This window comes from Cavia porcellus, unplaced genomic scaffold, assembly GCF_034190915.1.
Source record: "Cavia porcellus strain 051 isolate PalLab524CR breed Dunkin Hartley unplaced genomic scaffold, mCavPor4.1 scaffold_12, whole genome shotgun sequence".
Lineage (NCBI taxonomy): Eukaryota > Metazoa > Chordata > Mammalia > Rodentia > Caviidae > Cavia > Cavia porcellus.
Window position 1 is genome coordinate 43760050 of NW_026947495.1, and position 25439 is coordinate 43785488.

Genomic DNA, 25439 nt, shown 5'->3' on the forward strand with positions numbered 1-25439 from the left:
GGAACCATTATTTAGTCAACATTTATAATATTACCATGTACAGTTTTTATTTCCCTTGTTTGAACAGATGTGTCCCTAATGTAATCTTAGAACTTCCTTAAATTAATAAGATGGATCAACTAATGTGCTACAGTCTATGTCATATAAATTTTAGTTATAGTTTGAAAACTAAAATAAGGTTTCTTTATTGACTTTGAAGAAAAGACTGTTTACTAAATAAAGACTAGACCAAAGACCATTTAAAGATTTAAAAATTACTTTTATGATATTCTTTCTGAGATCAAATTTGAAATCATAATAATTTAAAGCCAATTTTTATATTAATATTTTCTGTATCTATGTCTTACAAATAATAAAAAAATTAAGTGAAATAATTTCAAAACACTTTTATTAGATGTTAAGCAGTCATGTAAATCACGAAGCAGGCAGGTGAGACATACTTTCATATATGCATATACAGGGAAGAATGAGATGAAGAATAAGAAATCATAGGGTTGGTGGGCAGAGGAAGCAGTGCAAATAGAAGAGGCTGTCTCCTGCAGCCAGGCACTGGTCTGGGAACTGAAGGTGAATACACACGTCCACAAACACATTTTTGTCGCTTTTACTATCATTTTCTTACTTCAGTTAATATCAAATGATGGAAACTGATTAATAGAACAAGTTGACTAAACATTGAAAGAGCTGCATTTTTCAACATTTTTCTCTAGGAAGATTATTTTATACCTTGTGAGTGCTTAACATTTTGTTAAATATAAAAATACAATAAAACCGAATTTCTAAATTTTCAAAGAAGCATTTTCTCAAGTTTGGAAAAGAATGAACAAGTTTAGGAAATAACTGTCTATTTTGGTTTTGTACAGTGTACTTCAGAATAATAAATGTTCTGAGAAGTCCTGTAGGAAAGAAACCTGTTGGCTTTGTTTTGCTAGTTGTTTCCTTTAAAAAGTAGCCAAATGACAAATGCTTAAGTACAGTTTTGTATCTGATTTAAGATGTTACCAATTGAAAGAATACCATTATGAAGCATACTATTATCAAAGTTTCTTAAATTCTAATATGCAATATCCTTTTCCTCTAAAATTATTTAATCTTCAAAAAAAATTTAGACACAGCTTTTGATCATACATCATTCATGTACAAATATAAACACTTTAAACTAAATAAAATAAATTGCTCAAGGAACTTCACATTTGGAGACTTTTTTGAAAAATTTACTGTGTGTATGTGTTTTCCATCCATTATCACTCATATGCTGTCTAAAGATGGTTCACAATATAGGCTTTGTTAAAATAATAACCCATTATTATCCCTAAGATTTTCTTCAAATTTCTAAAACCATATGGCAAATTTTCATTTTGAAGTTTTCTTGATTTAACTAGAATAAATCTTAAAATTTTACATGCCTGACAGAGGTATTTAATTGTCCATTAATTTAACTAATCATTACTTATTAAACCTGCAGTTGTTTAGGAATTCCACAAAGAGAAAACCAGGTTCAAGAAGTGAAAAGTGTGAAGTTTCAAGAGAGCAGTTGTGCCACACATGTTGTGTATACAGTTTCTGTTGGTATCTGTGAGAGATTATTTCTAGGACTCTCTAAAGATAATAAAGTTTGCCAATTTTCAAGTCTTTCATAAAAACTGAGGTGGGGTAAGCTGTACTCTGGGGATGTGCCCCTGTGAGCTGCACAGGTCCAGGGAGATCCAAACTCTGCCCAGCCCAGCATCCTAGTACAATCCATAGGGAGAATACCTAGCCAGTTATACAGGTCCCAGAGATACCAAGCCTTGCACAGACCAGAGCCCGAGAATAGTCCAGGGAATGATCAGTCTAGCCAACGGGTCATGGAAATTTAAAGCTCTGTCCATAGCAGTTCAAGGAACTGGCACCATAGTTGGGGGATGCGCCCTGGCTAGCCATGCAAATATCAAAGCATCCAAAGTCTTCACAGCCCAGTACCCTAGTAAAATCCATTTGGAGTATGCCTGGTAAATTGCACAGTCTCACAGGGAAAATGACAAAAAAAAAAAAAAAAAAAAAAAAGCAAGACACAATCTCAGATCTCTAGCCTTCAAAGAAAAACCCAGGAGACACTGAAATGCAAGACTTTGGAAGTCAAACAACTGAACTTACTGAAATGGTATCAGTTGAAGTAAAGGAACAATTCCATGAAGCTATAGAGGAAAACAGATTAGAAATAATCTCTCAGGATAAAAATAATGACAAACATTATGAAAGAAACGTTGAGTATATCTAAAGAAGCTGTAATATAAGAAAAATTTGAATAAACAATGTAAGACAAAATTAGAATGCATGAAACAGATTCAAAGAGATATTCAGGAAATTTAAAATTCCATTGAAAGCTAAAAAACTGCTTGAATGAAGCTGAAGATAAGCTCATAGACCTTGAAGATAGAAAGGAAGCTAATGATCATGAAAGAAAGGATTTCTTAAAAATAACAGGGAATCAGGAAACAATAATTTAACAACTACAAATTGAAGCAAAGAGAAGCAATGTAAGACTGGTAGGTATCAACAAAAAAGCATGAGTCAACACAAATGGCATAAGAATCTTTACAGAAATAATAGCAGAAAGTTTTCCAAGCATGAGAGAAGAATCTGGTATACAGATAAGTGAGGCATATAAAACCCCAATTAGCTAAAACCAAAATAAATCTTCACCCAGACATATAATAATTAAGATCCCAAAATTTTGTACAAGAACAAAATCGTAAAAGTTTTCAGAGAAAAGAAACAGATCACCTATGAAGGAAAGCCTGTCAGAATCATGGCAGACTTCTCAATACAAACCTTCAAGTCAAGAAGAGCTCAGAGTAAAGTATTTCAAGTCCCAAAAGAAAACAACTTCCAACTCAGATTGATGTACTCTGAAAAACTATTTTTCAAAATAGATGGATAAATAGGATGCTTCTATGACAAAGAGCAACTTAAGAAAGTCATGACCACCAAATCAACACTACAAAGAGTACTGAAAAATAATCTAGAAAGAGATAAAGATGACTACAATTCCAAGAACAACAGTGGAAGGAAACTACCAAGCAGGGCACTTAAACATAGAGAAAAGTAGAGAACCAACAGTAGAAAGAAAACATTACAAAGAAAGTCAATACATATCATATATATTCATCAATGTAAATCACATAAGCTCACCAATAAAAAGAAACAAACTGGCAGAGTGCATTAAGACACAAAATTCAACAATATCTTATATAAAAGAAACACATTTAACTCAGAAGATATTTCATAGACTAAAAGTTTGGAAAACACTACTCTATGTGACAGGAATCCAGAAAAAAGTGAGGGTAGCTATTCTTTTTGAATACAACATGAACCTCAAACCAAGTATGATCAAAAGAGATAAAAAAAATTCACTACATACTTGTTAGGGGAAAACTTCAAGAGGAATAAATTACAATCACAAATACATATGCACCTAATATGGGAGCATCAAACATGGTAGCAGACAACTATGTAAGACAAATCTTAATATATATGAAAAATCAAATAAGCAATAATACACATCATATTGTCACAAAGAAACAGACCAACCAAACAAAAATCCACAGAGAAATAACAAAACTGAATCAAACCTGTGAATAAATGGACCTAGGAGATGGGTACAGCAACATCAAGAGTACACATTCTTTTTGGTCGCACATGTCTTTCTCTAAAATAGACCATGTATTAGCCCACAGCACATGCTTTAGTAAACACAAAGGAACTGAAATAATCCCATGTATATTATCAGAACATAGTGCATTAAAATTGGAACTTAATGACAAAAGAAACTACAAGAATCCCATAAACACATGGAAATAAAACTCTCCAATGGATCACAGAAGAAATTAAACAATATCAACAATCAAAAAATGGAAATACAACTTGCCAGAGCAAGTGGGACACAATGAAAGCTGTCCTTAGAGGGAAATTTATAGCAATAAATTCCCACATCAGGAAAATGGAGGAAACACAAACGAACAAACCAATGTATACCTCAGACTCCTAGAAAAAGTAGTCATGCCAAATCCCAAAGAAAGGAGAAAATTATAAAGATCAGAGCAGAAATCAATGAAATTGAAACTAAGAAAACAATACAAAGAATTGATGAATCAAAAGTTGGTTCTTTGAAAGAATAAATAAAATTAATAAACCTCAAGCCAACCTGATCAAAAAGACAACAAAATTTAAATCCACTCAATAAGAATGAAATAGGTGAAATGACTACAGACCCTGTGAAAATACAGAAGATTATTAAGATTATTAATACCTACTTTGAAAACCTTTACTCTCATAGTTTTGATAACACAGAAGAAATGGACAAGTTCCTAGGAATTTATGAATTATCAAAGCTGAATCAAGAAAATCTACAAATTCTGAGTTAGACAAGTTCAGCTAATGAAATTAGTAATGTAATTAGAAGCTTACCAAAAAGAAAAGCCCAAGTCCTGATGGATTCACTGATGAATTTTACAAGAAATGTAGGTAGATTTAATGATCAAAATCCTCAAACTCTTTAGTGAAGTTGAAAGGGAAACAAGACTCATTCCTGAAAGCAAGTATTACCATAATACCAAAACCAGAGAAAGACCCAATCGAAAAAGAGAACTACAGGCCAACCTCCTTTATGAACATAGATGCAAAAATCCTCAGTGAAATATGGCAAACACATGCAGCAAATCACCAAGAAGATTATACACCATGATCAAGTGGAATTCATCTCAGGACTGAAGGGGTGGTTCAACATATACAAATCCATAAATGTAATACCCCATATTAATAGAGACAGAAACAAGAATCACATAATCATCTCAATAGATTCAGAAAAAGCTTTTTTAAAACTACAACATTCATGATAAAAACCCTACAGAAATTTGGAATAGGTAGTTTTTAACCTCAATCTTATAAAAGCCATATAAGATAAACCAACAGCCAACATCTTACTAAATGACCAAAAACTGAAAAATTTCCACCTAAAATCAGACACAAGACAAGGATATCCATTATTGCCACTCTTATTAAATATAGTTCTGGTAACATTAGCCAGAGCAATTAGGCAAGAAAGAGAAATAAAAGAAATAAGGATAGGAAAGGAAGAAGTTAAATTATCATTATTTGCAAATGACATGATATTTTACATAAAAGACCACTCAAAAACTTTATTGAAAGACTTCTAGATGTAATAACCAAATGCAATAATGTAGCTGGATACAAAGTAAACACTCAAAAATCAATAGCGTTCCTGTAAAAAAACAAACAGAAATAAATAAGAAAACAGCACCCTTCACAATAGCATCTAAAAAAAAAATGAGATTTAGGAATCAACCTAACAAAGGAAGTAAAAGATCTATTCAGTGAAAATTACAATACTCTTTAAAAAGAAATCAAAGAGAATTTCAAAAAAAATGGAAAAATATTCCTTGTTTCTAGATTGAAAGAACAAACATTGTGAAAATGGCCATTCTTCCAAAATTCTTATACAGAGTCAACACAATTCCAGTAACAATACCACTAGGCATACCTCACAGACCTAAAGAAATCATTCCTAAACATCATCTGGAAAAAGAAGAGACCTTGAATACAAAGGCAGTTCTGCGCAGCTGTTTGCAGTCTCTCTGTTTGAATGTCCACCTTGTATTCTTTGATACTGTGATCTGAGCAACTATTTCCAAGATGATAATATGTAATCTACTAACAGATGATTTCTTACTGTTATGTTTTTTTTGTTTGTTTGTTTTTTGTTTTTTTTTTTGTAGTTCTGTATTACGTGTACCCTTATATCGCTTTGTTTTGTTTTGTGTTTTTCTATTTTTCCTCTTAAATAAAATAAAAAAAATAAAACAACAACAACAACAACAACAACAAAAAAAAAAACAAAGGCAGTTCTGGGCAACAAAAGCAAGTAGGAGACATCACAATCTCTGTTTTGAAATTATACTATAAAGCTACTGTGATAAAATCAGCATGGTACTTGAATTTAAACAGACCTGAAGAGCAATGCAATAGATTGGAAGACGAAGACACAACCAAAAACACATTCAGCCACTTTATCTCTGACAATGGGGCCAACATGTTCACTGGAAGAAAGATAGCCTCTTTAACAAGTGGTGCTGGAAATCTGGCTTTCCATATGCTGAAAACTAAAACTAGCTGTCTATCACCATGCACTAAAATAAAATTGAAGTGGATCAGAGATCTAAATATTAAAACTGAAACACAAAATCTGATGGAAAACAAACTAGGTAGAAATCTTGATGACATAGGGGTAGGCAGAGAGTTCATGAACAAAAATCAAATTGCATGAGAAATACTTCCCAGAATCAACAACTGAGATCTGGTCTTTTAAAAAGTTTTTTCATGTCAAAAGAAATCTCCAGCAGAGTGAAAAGAAAACTCATGAACTGGAAAATATCTTAGCCAACTGTTCTTCAGACTAAGCACTTTTATCTAGAACATATAAAGTATTAAAAAATCAGGCAGTCCTCAAAATTTCAAAGACCCAATCCACAAATGGACATCTGAGATGAATACATACTTCACAGATGAAAAAATACAAATGACAAATATATTAAAAAATGTTCAGCATCATTATTTGAGTAATGCTATTAAACACAGATTCCATCTCACTCCAGAAAAAATGGCCAAGATCAAGAAATCAACCAACAAATGCTTGAGGGGGTGTGGGGGAAAAGGAACTCTTCTCTGCTGTTGGTGGGACTGTAGACTGCTGCAACCACTGTAGAAGTCAGTGTGAAGATCCTCACAAAGCTAGGGTTCAAGTCCCATTTGACCCAGCTATCCTGCTTCTGGGCATTTTCCCAGAAGAATTGAAAATATTTAATTTTCATACATGTGCACCCATGTTTACAGTAGCACAATTTGTCATAGCCAAATCTTGGAAACAATCCAAATGCCCATCAACAGAGGGATGAATAAAAGAGGTGATATTTTTATATGGTGGAGTACTGCTCAGCTGTAAAGAAATATCACATTGAGACTTTTATAGGTAAATGGATATGACTTGAGACCATACCCATAAGTGAAATAAATCACTCACTTTTAAAAAAACATATTGACTCTCTAGTATAAGAAACTTAAAGAGCAAATAAGATACAAACTCTACACTAAATATTGTGTAAGAGTAAGAAATTGAAAAAAAAATAAGAAACTGTTCAAAGGGTAAAAGTAAGTAGGATAGAAGAAAGCAGGAAAAAAGAAGGGCAAAGGAGAATGAATAAATTTGCATATGTATACATATATACACGAAAGCTAAGATTACTGTACTAATTCTGTTAGTTCTTGAAAAAGAGCAGTTAATATTCTTACGATTCGATCCATTTTGTATGTTTGTATCTGGTAATCTAAGCAACTCTTTAGAAGATAAAAATAAGCAATATAAGAATCTTTGTTAAATTCCTATAATCATGTTTTGAATGCCTGTATTGTTATTGTTTTGGGTTTGCTGTTTTTTGTCTCTTACGTTTTGTTTTTCCTTTCTGTGTTTTTTTTCTCTTTTAAATCAAATTTAAAAAATTGATGTAGAATCTGTTTATAATGCAATGCATTGTTTCATATGCATTTAATCAATCTAAATTATGCTATCTAACATAGTGTGGGCTACATAAAAAGTAGACTATTGTTTGAAGAATAATGATAAGAAAAATATTTACATGCTCTATAATTTTTGATGTACTGTGCATTGAATTTGTAGATATAAAACTTAGAGATATGAGTGGCTGGCTGTGTTTAAAGTAACATATGAATTAACAAAATATCTCTCTTCTTGAAATTATTCTAATCAAATAATCAAGAGTAAACTAAAATTAGAAATTCCGTTCAACTTAGATGTTCCACTTCTAGATATCTTCCTTATGGAATTCATAATGTCATATTATAGCCATATTTTCATATCAGTATTACAGCAGCAGAATTCATAATAAAGTCTTACAAGTAGCCTATAAACTTATCAACAAACAGATGATTGTATAATGAAAATGTGTTATTTATGCATAATGAAGTACTTCTCTGGCATAAACAAGGATAAATGAGTCATATGTAGGAAAATTGTTACACTGGAGACATGATGTTAGTAGATATAAAGGCTTAAATATGGTACGATGCCTTTCATATGAAAGACCCTAAATATAAATAAATCATATAGCAAAATAAAAATTAAAAAGAAAGAAAAAGATAAATATTTTGCAAAAGGAATAGAGACCAAGAGATGGAAGGAAGGATGAGGAAAAGATGTGTTGTGCACATGGACAAACTCCCCATGATGAATGGAAGCATGATGTACTGCAAATGTGCGCTCATAAAATAAAATAGAAGCAAAATAAAATGCAAGAGTGTAATGAAAATTTTACAAAATATCTGTTGATTATAAGCCCTAAAATATAAGTAACTAAAGTATAAATAGCTTCAGCAACTAGAACAGTCGGGGACAGATTGACTAAATTGTAATTAATTCATAAAGTGGAATGCTGTAGAGTCAGTCAGCTTGGAGCAGCGTCCCAGGAGGCAGGGAAGGTGGGCAGGATGGATGCAGGCTGGCTGGGTACTGCCGATGCACGCTATGTGTGTGTTGAAATATCACACTGAACTTCATTAATGTATACAAATTAATCGAAATACATATTTTACTCAAAATATTCACAACTGAAAATAGTTTTAAATTTTTTAAAAGTCTGATTTTACACAAAATTCTTTAAAATTCATGGGAAAGTTTGACTTTAAAAAGTCTTCATGATACAGTGTTTCAGCCAAAGAGCAAATTGTGAGCGCATATTATTACATGAATCAATTTTTACAAAAAAGTCGTGCCTGTATATTTACAGAAAAATGTAAAAGTCTAGAAAAATTTCTGCTATAATTTAAATATAAACATACATGTCGGTCATCTTTCCCATTTCTGACATCAGCAATTGAAGGAGGAGAGGTTTATTTGTCTGACAGTTTCCAGGGATTCCGCCTGTAGTTGGCTGACTGCACAGCAGAAACATGTTGTTGAAAGTGTTTGGCAGGGAAATGCTGTTCACTTCATTGACTGCCTGCCACGAAAAAGATGGAGAGAAACGTGCCACAGAATGGTGAAAGGATAGATATAATACGCCAGGTCACAACTCTGTGATGTACCTATACATACTCAAAATGTACTTTACTAATTTCCTGGGAAGCTCTCCAGTCAATAATGTTGACAGTCCAGCTTAATGGTACCGCGCATTCCAGAGACACTAAGTTGTGTAGGTTTGTTTATGTTTTAGTGCTGTCTGCAGTGAATGTATAATTGCCAAGTATTTTATAATAATTTAAGAAAAAAATAATAAGTCTTATGTATATCTTTTCTTTCTTCTGAGAAAAAATTTAAAACTAACAACAACAAAAAGAAAAACCAAAATGCATGTGGAGAGATCAGTAGCATTCTCAGTAGAGCAATATTTATTTTATATGTTATATAAAATACATGCGGCAGAATCAGATGACTACATTCTGTGACTGATGTAGATGAATGAAGCTAAATATTCCTATGAAGTTTCATTTGCCTCTATTATCATCAAAATGAACTTTATTTTAAAATGCTACTTTACGTGTTCATTTTTCTTGTTTCCTGCATTTTCATTGGTCTGTAGCCACATGATTGAGTATAAGAACTTTGGTCAGAACTAAATTTGAGAAAATCACCTAGAAAATTCAGCCTCAAGATTTGCTCTGACTTTTGACAGTGAATCAGATATTAAACAAATTGAGGCAATGTGTGACATTTAGTTCTTCCATGTGACATACCTTTTCATAGAAGCTCTATTTGTAAAATTCATTATCTTATTTTTACTCCATTAAAATGAAATTTAGTCATAATAGTAAAGGATAAATGCAATAGATAATTTTTATGTATTATTACTTGCTATAGCCATCAGCCTGTTAGTGTAGCTCTGTCTGGGGTGATGTCCTAATGAAAGTTCAGGAGCCTAAATATTTTTGTGCACATGAAGAATGGATAAATTAATATGATGGATTAAAGGAATAGTCTAAAATTTAAAAATAATTCCAAGTAATCTGCTAAGTCTCTAACACAGTGTGCCAATTAGATACTTGACAATAAAATAATTATTAGTTGGGTTAAAAATGCAGGAACTTGCAATGAGGGGAAGAAAGGGAACAAAAATGGATTTAAAAAATAATTAAGAAAAATCTTGTAGTTGTATCACCTCCTCACAGTGAACATAATCATTTTGTATGGCAAACATATACCAATACAAAAGGAACTAAATAAAAAGATTGAAAAAAGATAACAGCAAAAGTTCTGGGCACGTAGCTCAGTGGTATTTGCCTACCATTTTTAGGCTCTTTCATTCTGCAGAACATACAAAAAAAAAAGCTTAAATGTAAAATAAAAGCAAAAATATATCATTGTTATTATTTTACCGGAGCAAATTATTACGTAGTATCTGAAGACACGTTTTCAAAATAATTAACAAAAATAAAAGATGTTATTTTATGAAGTTTACAAACTATCACAAAAGTACCTTATTTTAAGTAGTGCAATATATTTGCTACCATCTTTATTTTTATCCATCTATTTATTTTTATTTTAGATTTCTCATATAAAAGAAATCATGAGATATTTAACTTTTGGTATTTGACTCATTTTGTTTAACATTGTGGTCTCAAGTTCCATATGTTTTCCTGGAAATAACAGAATTTCATTCTTCTTTATGGCAGAATCATTTCCAGCGGGTAGTGTACCACAGTTTCTTCATCCTTTAACGTATTGACTAATATCTAGGCTGTTTCCCGAGTTGAGCTATTATGGATTGTGTTGCTATAAAAATGAGTATACACATATCACTGTAGCATGATGTCATGCTTTCAGGAATGACCCAGGGCTGGTGTAACTGGCTCAAATAGAATTTCTGTTTTTAGTTTTGTGGAGCATTTACATGTTGATTGTAATAAGCAGTTGTCCTAGTTCATAGTCCCTCCAACATGTAGTGGGGTTGCTTTTTCCCAAATGCTTGACTACATTTGCTGCTTTTTGTGTTTCTGATGATAGTCATTGTGACTAGAATAATATGGAATCCCAGAACTATCTTAATTTGCATGACCCTAGTAGAACCATGTTTATTATTTGGGGGCAACTAGCCATACTTCTTTTTAGAAGTGTCTTTTCACTTCGTTCACCCATTTTTTGATTGGATTTTTTTGTTTTGAGGAGGTAAAATTTTAGGTATTCTATCAGGACAGTAGCTAATACTCTTCTGATATTCTATCAGAAAGGTAGCTGGCAAAATTTTTTGCAACCCATGTTTTTTTTTTTTTTTATGTGTATATAGTTTCATTTGTTGTGCAAAAGTTTTTTCATTTTATGTACTACCAATTGTTGTTTCTTGATAGTATTTCATACACTGATGGGGTTTGGTTCAGGAAGCCTTTATTTGTGCCTAAGGCTTTAAGTATTTCCTTTAGGTTATCTTCCAACAAAGTCAAAGTTTATATTTTTATATCTAGGTTTTGGATGTACTTTTTAAAAAAATTATACCATATAACTTTAATGTTAGTGTTACTCACAGATTACATAATAAAGATTTTTCCATGAGGTAGAAACAATAACTTTGTTTCTTTTTAAAAGAAATAGACTTCTTTAATTTTTTACTTTCTGTAATATATGTGATCTAGTTATGATATTCATTACAGAAAAATTTTAAATAGAATTTAGTAATGAAGGAGAATATTAAAACACTGACAAGAAAATATTGTGTATATGTCTGTGTGTGCATACACAATAAGTGTTTGTATTTAAGGGAAATTATTAACTTCTCTCTGATTTTAATTTGCTTCTTTTCCTTTTTCTGCTTTATGAAAAAATAAAACAAAATATACAACAAAATAAGAATAACAGTCATAATATATTGTGCATTGTTATCTTCAAAATCATCACTCAGAGTACAAGACATTGATAAAAATACCTCACCCTTACAGAAAAGAAACAAACAGATACTTGACCAACACTTTTTTTTCCATGACCATGGAGATACTTTTACAAATGAATGTATATGTTAGAGTATATTTAAAACAACAGAGTAGGTTTAAGTAACCATCTGAACCTCTCTCACTTGCTATTTTTCTCTCTTCCTTTTTTTTTTTTTTTTTTTTTTTTTTGTCTTTTTCCTTTCTATCGGTACCAGGGATCGAACTCACGACTGCCTGCTTATAAGGCAGGCACTTATGCCGCTGAGCTAAATCCCCAGCCCCCTCTCTTCCATTTTGATTCTTACTAGCATATGAATACTTCGATTCTCTAATAGAAGATAAATCATGTAGTATTGAAACTTGTGTGTCTCTTATTTAACTTGATTTTATGTCTTCGGGTTTCATTCAATTACGTATGAATTACTCAGGTTCATACTGCTTTATGGTAGAGTAAGTAGTACTCCATTGTGTATATATATATGTTTTCTTTATTCATTTGTTGATGGATATAAATGTCGCTTCCAAGATCTATCTATTATAAATTGTGCTGCTGTAAACATGGTTATACATGTATCCCAGTAATATGATAATTCTCCATTTGGGGAGAATACTTACAAGGGGAATAGTTGGGTCAAAAAGAAATTTCTATTTTTAGATGTTTGTGGAAGCTTCCTATTGATTTACACAGTGACTGCATTAATTTACCTTCTCAGCAATGGAGAAAAGCTCCATTTGCCTCTCACATCTCACCGGCATTGGTTATTACTAGAATATATTGATGATAGTCATTTTTTCTGGGGTAAGATGACACCACAAAGTAGTTTTAATTTGCATTCCTCTACTAGCCAAGAATGTTGAACTTTTTTTTTCCATATACTGTATTGATTGGCCATTTGTAATTATTTTTTAAAGTATTTTTTGATTTTTGTTTCCCAGTATTTCAATTGGGTCTTCTATTTTGGGATGTCTAATTTTTTGTGTGTACTTTATATATTATAGATGTTAGTCTTTGATCTGAGAAGTAGCTGGCATTTTTTTTTCTCCATTCTCTAGGTTGTCTCTTTCCTTTGATGGTTGTTTTCTTTATTGTGTAGAAGCTTTTCAAATTTGATATGACCTCATTTGTTGACTTGCAGCAATATTTCTTGTGCCATTGGGTTTCTGTTTAGAAAGTTCTTGCTTATGCCTATATATTCATTAGCGTTATCTTCTATTTTACCTTTGAGCAGATCAAGTGATTCTGTTTTAACCTTAAATCGTTGATCCATTATATTTTAATACAGAATGAGAGTTTCCATCTACCCCATATAAATAACAAGTTTCCTGAACATCATTTGTTGGAGAGGCTATCTACCCTCTAAGTGAACTTCTTGTCCCTTTGTAAACAGTCAAATGAGTATTAGTGCCTGTGGTTGTTTCTGTTCTAGTCTATTGGTCTGTGTATATTTTGTGCTGGTACAATTTTTTTTCTAGCTTTTTAGTACAACTTGAAATATACTATGCTTCCTGCTTTGCCCTTTTTGACCCAGATTTGCTTTGATTATACTTTTATTTCTCCTTGTTGCCTTTGAATTATAGATTTTTTCTATTTTTATGAAGAACATTATTGTTGTTAAAGTAAGAATTGCCATGAATATATTGATTGTTTTTGGTAATGTGACCAAATGAACAATATTAATTTTGTGAGTACAACAATAGTTAACTCACCAATTTCCAAATACGTTCTTTAATTTCTTTGCTCAGAGTTCTGTAACTAGGTCCTTGCTTGAAGTTATCTACAGTGGAACCCTTTTCCAGATTTTTCTTTTTGGTGGGATCATTACTAGTATACAGAAACACTATTAATATTCATGTGTGTATTTTGTATCCTGCAATTTAATGAATTTACTTTTCAGATCTAGAAATCTTCAACTTGTTATTTTTGGGGGTATTTTTTGTAAAAACTTTTTATCTTCAAATAGGTTTAATTTAATGTCTTCCTTTCCTACTTTTTTTCATTTTGCTTTATTCTGTGATCTGATTGAAAGTTTCAAGTACTATATTGAATGATAGTGAAAGTAAACACTCTAATATCACTGCTGATTTCAAAGGAAATGATTTTTATGATTTCCCCACTCAGTATGATGTTGGCTGAGGGTTTTTCATATGTGACATTTATCAATTTAAAGGAATATCCTTCTGTGTTTATTTTCAATAAGGTTTTCATCATGAAAGGATATTGAATTTTATTGAAGCTTTTTCTGCATCTTTGGAGATGATCACATGACATAATTACTTTTCTATTTATCTATGTTATGTATGACATTTATTGACTTATATGTTGAATCATCCTTATATCCTTTAGAAAATTCCCATTTGTTCATGGTGAATGATCGTTTTTATGTGCTGTTTTATCATGTTGGCAAGTATCTTATTGAGGCCTTTATCACTGTTCTTCTTCAACTATATTGGGCATTAGTTTAATTTTTTGTTGCAATTTTATCCAGTTTTGGTAACAAGGTAACACTAGTTTTATAGAGTGAGTTTGAAAGCATTCTTTCATTTTCAATTATACGAAAATGTTTGAGGAGTGTTGGCAATGGTTCTTCTCTAAAATTTTGGTACACGTAAGTGTTAACTCTATCAAGTCCTTAATTTGTTGGTTAGACTTTTAAAAAATTGTTTCAAATAATCTGGGTTTCAGTGCTATCTTGAAATTTTTTGAACATTTACAATGTGGTTTTATTTTTTTTATTTAGATGAAAAAGATGTGTTGTTTTTATTACAATACAATATCACTTAGCTATCAAAAAGAATTATCTTTAGGCTTTTATAGGTAAATGGAGGCACCTTGAGACTACCCTCATAAGTGAAATAACTCACATTTGTAAATATCATATTCTCTCTAGTAAAAAAATTATCATGAAAACTAGAAATAATAAGATCCAAAATGCATAGATATTGTGATAATGAAAGGGAAAGAAAGTGCTCTCAAGGACATAACTATACGTATGTTTAAGTGTGCAAGATAGACAACCATACAACTTTTTGTTAGTTCCACAGAATGTTTTGTGCTGTCATTGTTTGATTGTACACTTTTTATGCCTTGATTTTGTGACTTGAGCAACTGCCTTGCAATTTTATTTTTTTCCAGTTCTAATTTATTAGACTTGATTTCTCTTTCTTTTGATAAGACTAGCTAAGACTTTATCAATTTCATTTCTCTTTTCAAAGATGAATTTTTTTGTGAATTGATCTTTGCATTGTTTTATTTTTGTATCAATTTCATTAGTTTTTCTCTATTCTTGATAATTACTTTTTTCTACTAGTTTTGAGTTTGGATTATAAGTTTTTTTTAGGACCAAGAGATACATAATTATGCATTGGGCATAAATATGTTGTATTAGACATTGCTGTTTTTCCATTGTAGAAATTCATAAGTTAACTTCATTTTTAGAACTATTTTCATTGTGTCCTATATGTTCTGTTATGATGTTTCAACTGTCATTTAATTCTACGAAATATTTAATTTCTTCTCTAGCTTCTTCTGTGACTCACTGATTATGTAAGAGTGTATTATACAGGAGTTTGTTTGTGTCTCTTACTTGGCAACTTTTCATTGACTTCATAGTCTATTGTTATCACACAAGGTCTTTATTTCTCTTTCAATTCTGAAGGGCAGATTTATAAGGTATAGTTATCTGGTTTAGTATGTATTTTCTTTAAGGTTTGAAAAACTTCATTCTATGGTCTCCAGAAGTTTAAGGTTTGTGTTGATAAATTTGCTGCTATTCTGATAGATTTGATCTGATAGGTGATTTGATACTTCTCTACCAAGTTTTAGTATTTTTTTTTTTGTTGTTCTTGTATCTTGAATATGATGTCTTGGAGAGGTTTTTTTCTGGTTATGTCTATGGCAGATTCTAATCATTTCATTACCAGGTTATCCATCTTATTTTCTATATTTGGTAAGTAATCTGAAATAATTTCAGTGAATAAAATTTTATGATACTTATCTTTACTTTGACACCTTTGTAAAGTTCACTGATAATTTGTTTGTTCTTTTAGCATCATCTAGGAGTTGCCTTTTTGAGATTCCATTAAAGTTGTTGCAACTATGTTCAAGAGGTGTGGTTTGCAGATAAGAGTTTGGGGAACAAAGGAACTGCTATTTCCGGCCACAGATCTAAATAACTTGATTCCGGCTGTATTTCACAGTCACTAAGTCACACAAGCACAGAAAAGTTCCAGAAGTCTTGTAGCTATAGATCCACTGAACTCCAAGGCCTCCTTGGTTCTTATCCCAATAGTAGAGAAAGAGGACTGCAATATCTTCTGTTGTTAAGAACATTTCTTTCCCCATAGTTCCTGACCAGAACCAGTAAGAAACTCCTTACCTTTAAAAATGTTTTGGGTTTCCTTAGTAAATTATATTACCTCCTACCAATCATGCTTTGCCAAATCCTACTTCCACAACATATATTTCTTCTGAGTTATTGTAAAATGATATCCAAATGAATCTGCAAATATGTCTTCCAGTTTGAAAAACACTCATAAAATCACTACAGGAAAACATCCTGAGACTAAGACAATTAAATTTTAACTCTAGGAAAAATGCTAATATCAAATTTATATCTCAGTTCAATTCATGTACCTCGCAAATGAAACCAGAACAGTAAAACGAACTATGGAACTAAGCTCTCTGAGGGTACAGTGCATTTTGCCTAGATGTTGTAGCATGTATAATTGTTATGTAATTTTTGAGGATAATATATTGTGATCATCTCAGCTGTAGTGACGTTAATATAATATTTTGGTGACCAGTTATATAAATGAAAATTTATTTTCCAACCTCTTCATTTAAGGTTTCAGTCCACATTGGAAATTCTGTAGAGAGATATTAAAAACAAATACTTACCTGTTTAAACACCTCAAAGATGTTACTTTCTGCCTAAATACCAGCTAGGGAAATTAATGTCTTCTTCTGGAAGTAATTTTTTTCTTAAGTATTATAAAAATGCTTTCTAGCAATACTATGGCATTCGATTTTGAAAAAAAATTCCTGAAGAGAGAAAGTTGATCGAACTATTAACAGATTTTGAAAATGAGTCATAGTAATGTGACTAGCTACAGATATTTAGGTTTCATAGATAATTGGTCCTTATTTTTCATAGTGATTGGTTCATTCTGCTGCATGTGTGCAATGGAATGTCCCAGGTCCTGAGTCATTGCCCCCAATCTAACCCACACCTGCGTGTGGCTACTTACTGGCCTTCAAATACTACTTAAACATTGAAATCTTTCCAACCTATTCTGATAATAATTACTAACTTATCATAGTTACTTAATCATTTGAATCAAATGTTATTTTTGTATTGATAAAAATGAGTGAAATCATGTTACAGACTGTATATAAAAATTAGACACATTGTTACATTTGTTTCTCAAAAACATTCTTTTATGATCTTCAATGAAAATATTTTTTTATTTCAAACATTTTGCTGTTATGTGAAATAAAATTAAGCAGTGTAATTACATATATGAATTTTTGTCTTGTCCAGTTTGTTTATGTTGATTTCTTCATACTTATTCATTTACCAACTTTTTCAGGGATTTGATGTAGTTTTCAGTAACTCATAATATAAAATCATACAAAAATTTATGGAAAATTCAAGTCTAAGGCCTAGATGGAAGAGAAATTCAAAGAAAAGGGAAGTTCAAACATCTGCAGTCATTGTGAGGATCATATTTATACACATTTCTCACAAAACACACACATGGTGAATAAAAGAGCATTGACAAAAATCTGAAATTTTTGTTAAAGAAAAATACACACATTACACAGTTTAGCTAAGCTTTGATTAATAGTAAATTAATACAAATTTACATTTAACTGATAATTACTGAATCCAAGAATTACAAGTACTTTGTGTTAAATATTTGCATTTCAAAGTCCTACCGAGTGGAAGAACTGTTCTTTATGTCTATTTAATGCACTAATTGGATGGTACTAAGAAAATCAGTATCGTAGCGGCTGCACATGCAATTGAATTTGATAGAAATATAATTATAGAGAAAAAACTGCTAACGGAGTAAACAGGGTAAAACTGTGCTGAACTGAAAATAGCACAACCTGATTTATGTTTCTCTGAAAAATTGCAGGTGTTGTCAAAGTGGATTACGGAGACGTGTCAGTCAGAAAAGCACTAAGAGAAAATCTGAAGTGTAAGCCCTTTTCTTGGTACCTAGAAAACATCTACCCAGACTCCCAGATCCCGAGACGTTATTATTCACTTGGTGAGGTATGAATTATTTATTTTGGTTAAGTTATAAATGTATTTTGCAAATGGAGCAATTTCTAAAGAGCTCAGTTTTTTTTTTTCCATGTACTGAATAAATGCTGTAAGAGTTTTTAAATAGATCTATTTGGATGACATTTTTTTAAGATGACATTTTTTCAAGGACGATAAAGGTCCTAATCATAGGAAATGGTAAAAGTAAAGGAAGTTTTTAATATTGAAGAAATAACATTTTCTTGATTTTTAAATAACATTTCTAAAACTTTTGATCATAAAAACCATAACTGTTAAATTTTTTTGTGAACTTCAAAGAACTTTTTATTTACAAGGGCTAGAAATATTACTATTTGAAACTAAAACTAAGAATTTAAAACTATACAATTCATTAAAACAATGTAATAATCAATTACATGACAATTTACAATAAATATTTTTAAAATTAAATGTCTTTTAATTAAAACCAAATAGTGGAAATACTGGCACCAAATTATTTTAAATTTTTATAAAATATGCTAATGTCTGCTTAATAGAAGATAGTTGTCTTTTCATAAGTGCTTCACTACTCAACCTATTAAAATACGACACAATCATTTGAAAAAACTCTTCATACACACTTAGGAAGTTGATGAAGACTATAAGTCATGTTGTGGTATTATTATAAAAGTTACAAGACTGTCATTGTTTCCAAAATATTTTATTTCATTGTTTTCCAAAATATTTTATTTAGAATTATATTATTGGCTTCATCATTACTCTGCAACATGTATTAATATATATGTAATTGTATTAAAATAAGAATTATTTATACGTTTATTTATATGCTTCATTCTACTAATTTATCAAATGGTACTAAGTTTCTGAATCATAGTTAACTTAATATTAGTGCAGATAGAAGCATTTCATTAACAATAGTAAAATGCATATAGCAAAAAATTTATTATTTAAGCATGATGTTAGATTTAAATTGCCACATTTGTGAGTCATGATGGTAGAGTATCTAGCAACTTACATAGATCAAGCTAACATTTAGTTGATCAATCTGCTTAGTGCTCTGAGAATATCTAGACATATTTCATGCATAATTAAGTAGAATATGAAAGAAAAAAATGCCTTATCTGAGTGAAACCCTCACTGAATTGTTTTTAATTATTGTTTTATATGCTTTATTCAGTCTTATAAATTCAGTCACTACTTCCTCATTAACCCTCATTGAACTGTTTTTAATGATTGTTTTGTATGCTTTATACAGCCTTATAAGTTCAATCTCTACTTCCTCATTAACTGTGCCTATATTTGTTCAGAGAATCTACAATTCACAAGTTTAATCTGAATAATGTATTGAAAATTTTTGTGTGTAATGGTACTGATTTATATTTTCTAGGTATGTGAATATAGAGTCCTGCCTCTCAGAGTATATTTTTATTATTGTTTATTTGTTTCGATAAGGAAGTATTTTTACCATTTATTATAAATATGTTATACCCGTGTGAATGCTGATCTCACAAGGATTTATACTCTACGCATAGCTTATATGAGAATGATTTTTAAATAACATAAGCTTTGTGTTGTAATCAACTGAAGATAGTTGATAAAATAGCTAACACTCTCATGTCTTTTGTGAGGTCTGTTTAACCAATTATTTCACTATACACTTAGAAGAAAGATGTGTTTCTCTAATAACAAAATATTTTCTCTCTGTTGTCAATGGACAAAAAAGATGAATAAACAATATTTCTTTTATTAATAAACGATGTGGTAAGTAGCTAAACAAAGACAAGAAAATAAGAAGACTTTTTGCAAATTCCCTTGGACTACCAAGGAAAATCCTGAGAAAAACTCAGTACGTTGTATCAGAATAAATTATGTATTTCCAAATTAAAAATCTAATTGTATATCTTCATGCCTTATGTCAAGGAAGCCTAATTGACTTCTTTAAAATAGTGTGGAAAATTTCTTTCTACAACTTATTCTGTTGAATTAGCTATTTTCTGAAGTAAATCAGATGGCCAAAATTAATTTCTAAAAATTGTTTGTGAAAATCTTTTAAAGAGAGACCTTCAACTTGTCAGGACTTTAGAAACATGTCCACCAAGCTAGCATAGTTTGCTAGAAAAATTCCAGAGTCTGGAGTCAGGCAGAAGGTTCAAATTCTACCCTCACTTCTCAGTACCTTGATCAGCAGAAGGAAGTTTCTTTTACTGGGATTTATTGATGAGTGGAGACGGCACACAACACAATCCCTGGCACTAAGTAGTAGCCCTAGGAGTTATGGTTCTTATAATTATAACCACCATTTACTGATTTCTTTCAAGTTAAAAATTGTTCTATGTGCTGTATGTGAATCACATTATGTAAAAATAACAATAACTCTATGACTTGGGTTTTGTTAAGGAAACTGATCTGAATGTGTTTGCCTGTGTAATTTGCGTATGAATGAAATACCTCATTAATGATTGAAGTCAGGTTTCAAATACCTACTTTATAACACGAAAACTTGCTGTTTTATTATGACAGACAAAACACCTGATTTTATTATATTTTGTTTTTTTAAAATGCTTTTATTAAACAAGAGCTTCAGTGAAAGCCTTTGTTATATTCTCAGGGTGTGAGACCAAATGAAGAAAGATATTTGCTGCTAAGCCATTTTACTGAAATGGGTAGAGGATGGCTAAAGATGAGCAAACAGGAAAAGCAAATCGGTAGAAATTAAATGTGTTACATACCAATTATATGGCATGTTGTCAGCTGTTGCTTCACAAAGCCAAATTTTTAAAAAAATTTATGAAATATATTAAGTTTTGAGCTTTCTGGGTATTAATGTGCTATAGTTTTCCACTTTAAAACCAGCTTTAAAAAAATACAAGCCAGCATCTGTTTCCATGGAAACTGAAGAGCAAATTCACCAAACACTACTTCTCAATTCAATTTCGTGCAGCCATGTATAAATAATTTAAGATGGACCTCCTGATAATGAGTTAGTGTTGGACTGTTAATGCACAAGTCATTTATTCAAAGCCTTTTCTTCTTTACTGCTTTTCATTCACTACATTAATTATTATTGGGAGAATGTAAAAAGCTATCTTATTTATATAAGAAGGCGTTTTCTCTCTAATAACTAGATTCCAAAGTTATATCAGATGTACAAATCACTTGTCATCAAACAAAATTATTTTTGACATTTATGTTTTGTACTTCCCTGTCATTTTTCAATGAAAGTTTTAGGATGTAACAATGTATATGTTCCTAAAATTTCACTTTCTAAACGGTCCCTTGCTTAATAGTACCATGGGATGGTTATTACATTTCTATTTGTGAATTTCCTTGCTGTATTGGAAGAATATAGAAACAAATTTGATATTCAGTTTTTTCTATTATCTTGTATCAACAAAAGAAACATCAGTAAAGTTACTGATACCAGACAGCTGTAAGCTTATATCTTACATGTCTGTATTTTATGTAAATAATTGAAGTAATATTCTACCCAGCCCATAAATTAATACAGTTTCCAGTGAGAAGTTAAAAGCTGTGAAATTTCTTTGAACTAAAACCTTTAAGTAACTTAATGAAGCATGTGCCTTTTAAACTCAGTAAGCAGCTCATAAAGGAATAACAAGGCTGAGCTCTGTGCAGCATTAAAATCTCTTAACTAGTCATTAAGCTTATGTAGATCTAACATAACGCTTCAGCTTATGTAGGTTTAACATGATAGATTTTGATATTGTTCACATAAATAATTCAAGTATAGGATTGAAAACTGGCACAGGCTTATCTTGGGCCTAAATTTTGAAACTATGAGACAAGATACCGTTCTCAAAAAAATGTAGATACACAGATAGGTAAATAGATAGATGGATATTAATTGTATTGTGAGATATTTAGGACAAAGGTATCAGGAAGAAAAAGAAGAGATCTTCTAAAGCCGAGTGACTTAAGTCTTTCTGTTAAAATTTGCATTTATGTTGCCTGAAGAGATTTTGACAGGAGACTGTAAATTTTGCATTGTGTACTTGCCTTTTCTTCTAAGTGTGCTTTAAACCATAGCAACCTATTAATGTCCTTGCATATATGGCATTGCATTTTAAAAATATTTTAAAGGAAATTTTAATAACTAAAAATAGACATTTATAAAGCTGCCAAGCTGAAGGATTTAAAGGTAAAATCAGTTGCTGAAAAATGCAGAAACTAAACTGCTTAAAGGTTTACCCTCTGGTTGGTAGTCTGGAGATTTATTTATAGATTCACTGACCCTTTAATAGGATAAGCAGTAAGAAAGTCTCTCTTTAGCTGATTTACACCCATATGGATGTTGTTATCATGTTTTTATTTTCAAAAATCTTTAGAATACAGTTTATATTTCTTCCAGAGTAACAGAGTATACATATCAATAGGCAAAATATGCCAGTCTTCATCAGATGTTAACCTTAAAGAGTGTTAGGCTGGGTAACTAACCAGTGACCAAAATAGGATACAGTATGGTGTGAAAAAAAAAAAAAAAATCTTACTTCACATTTCTAATATTTTAAGTGAAATGTATTCTAACATTATTGTTTTAATACATATTTGCACAGACAGCTACAACATTTATGATTTGAAGGAATTCCTGTGTTGTAGAATGTTTAGAACTTTCAGATGTTTGAGAGAGTTTTGATCTCATTGTGACATTTTCTAAACCACAGAGCTCAGCATCTAGTTATTCCCCCAGCTTCGGTATCCAGTCAGCCTGATCTATATCATATCCTTTTGGCATCTGGACGCTGAAATGCACACATTTTATTATGTATCAGAAACTACCAAACCATATCGAATATGGAATAATTAGAACACATCAAATATAGGATTTTTTTGGTAAATTTTTAGGTAGTCCTGAAAATAAGTCTACTTCAGAGTTCTTGGAAACATTCAGCAGTTTTGAATGTTTCTTAATTCCCCCATTAAACAGAAAGAAAACCAGGATAGTAAAGCCAAAAAAGACTAACAGCTACCTTTGACAAGTATTTACACAAATTTCAAACTATGAGCCGACTGTTTCCTGGCCCACACGATGCAAAAATCTTTGTATAACAAAACAGTGGGAAACTAAGTGGTGTGTCATAGAAGTGAGCGGATGGGAAGGAGGCACTCAAATTTCCACTTGTGAGGTGAGCCACTCATGAGAAGGTTTCCAGCTTTTTTAATAATAATAACCAATGGAGTGAAAAGTCTCCTCCCTAGACACACAGATATCCTGAAATCTATAAATTCTTGAAGTTCATTACTTGAAGTACCTTCTTTGGAAAAACTTCAAAAAAGTAAGCACAAATTGAGAGGTTAGGAAATATAGGCACACAAAAAAATGAAAGGTTCACCTAAAAAGGGACGAGATAAACAGATCCAAGCAGTCAATAACAAACAAACAAACAAAAAAAAAAAAAAAAAAAGGAGGTGGGGGGGTGTGCTTCCAAAAATACAAGATAGATAGTTTTAAATTTATGAAGTTAGGAATAACTGCACCAACAATTCCTCCCGACTAAAATATCAGAATAATTGGTTTTATGCAAATGGTAAAAATATTACTAAAAATATGAATATTGCAAGACTGTAAATATTAAGAACAAAGTGTCTTTGAAAATAATGCAAACACACCAAAACTCTATTCTGGTAAGCCAAAGGAAAAATATAACCTAATTATTAAAAAGAAGTTAAAATAAATGTTGAATATGTTGAAATACAGAATCAGTCTATAAATCAAATTAGGAAAACTCTGAAATGAGCACCTAGAATACAAGAAAAATTAGAAATGAAAGAAAAAAATAATTTCAACAATGAACACTAAACATCTCAGAACTTGTGATCAATAGTTCAAAAAGAAAATGTCATTGGGATTTCAGAAGAAAAAAGGAGGAACTTTTAAATAAAGAATAGATTCAAAATTGTTTGATCATGAATGGCTTACACAGAAAATGAGCAACAATAATCAAAATAATAATATTCTTCCTAAATAAAAATTGAATGCAATGAAACAAAATGAATATTAATAATTATAATTCAGGGATACTTTCCTAAAAGTAAAATTGAAGCTACATAGTGAAAAAGAATACTACATACCTGAAGAAATAATCTATAATAGAGAATACCAAGATATATTGTAATAAATCTATTATATTTTAAAGAAAAAGTCAGTAAATATAATAAAAGGAAAATATGATAAGTATAATAAGGAGCAAAAGCCAGATTATCATGATACTTTATCATGGAATTAAATGCAGGAACGTCTTAAAGGTACTCCAGACAACGTATTGTTAGTCAAGACTTCAAATGTACCAAAGTGATTTTCAAGTATAAAGGACAATGTTAGCTATCAGCATACAAGAACTCAGAATATTGTTCCCAGTGAAGAAAACATCATTCACCCATTTTCTCAGGCTTAAACTCTAGATATTACTTGAGGCCTCTTTTCTCTCACAGTTCATATCCAATTTAATTGAAAATCCTTCTGTTTTTCCTTTAAAAACACTCCAAGTCTGAACTGTCCACCCTTATTATTCTCACCCTTCTGTTCCAAGCACTTATTCTCTTTTTGCTAACCTAATTGCAACATGTTCCCGACCTGTTTCCCTGCTTCCAGTTCCCGCCTCTAATCTGTTCTCCTGACAAAAGCCAGAATAATTATTACCATGCTGTGCTTACACTCAAAGAGTTATGATTCTTTACATTATTCAATCTTCAGTACCTCTTTAGCCTGCCCCTTGGTCTCCTTGTTTCATACCTGGCCAAATTGCTAGACTATTATTTCAGTATCCTCCTGCCATGTATCAGCGACATCGATTAGATGTGATCCTGCCTGAAATGCTCTTCTTTAGGTGGAAAAATCACTTTCTCACTGCTTAAAGTGTCTCTTTAATATCTTCTCCTCAGAATGAACTTTTCTCATCTTTCCAAAATGACACCTCTACATAAATTTTTCTACCCTTACTGTGCTTTATATTTTTTCATAAGATTTTTTGATGCTTTGATATGTTATAAATCTATTTGTTTATCACACTCTTTACTTCTAAAATGTGAGTTCCACAATGGAAAAGAGTATGTATATTTTATTCACTTCTGTATCTTCCACCCTCAAATGGTGTTTGACATGATATATGTAGTCTCTCAATAATGTTTCTTGGTTGAATTAATACATGAAAAGTACTGCAA

General features: G+C 31.2%; 1 protein-coding gene across 5 annotated transcripts in view; it reads left to right on the forward strand.

The window, feature by feature from the left end:
* Positions 1–25439, forward strand: part of Galnt13 (polypeptide N-acetylgalactosaminyltransferase 13) — a 464434-nt gene that overhangs the window by 392258 nt on the left and 46737 nt on the right. For all 5 annotated transcript variants that reach the window (XM_063259105.1, XM_063259107.1, XM_063259108.1 and 2 more), the window contains exon 9: positions 18130–18269. In XM_063259105.1, the coding sequence (XP_063115175.1) occupies positions 18130–18269 (140 nt within the window). The remainder of the gene's footprint in view (positions 1–18129; positions 18270–25439) is intronic.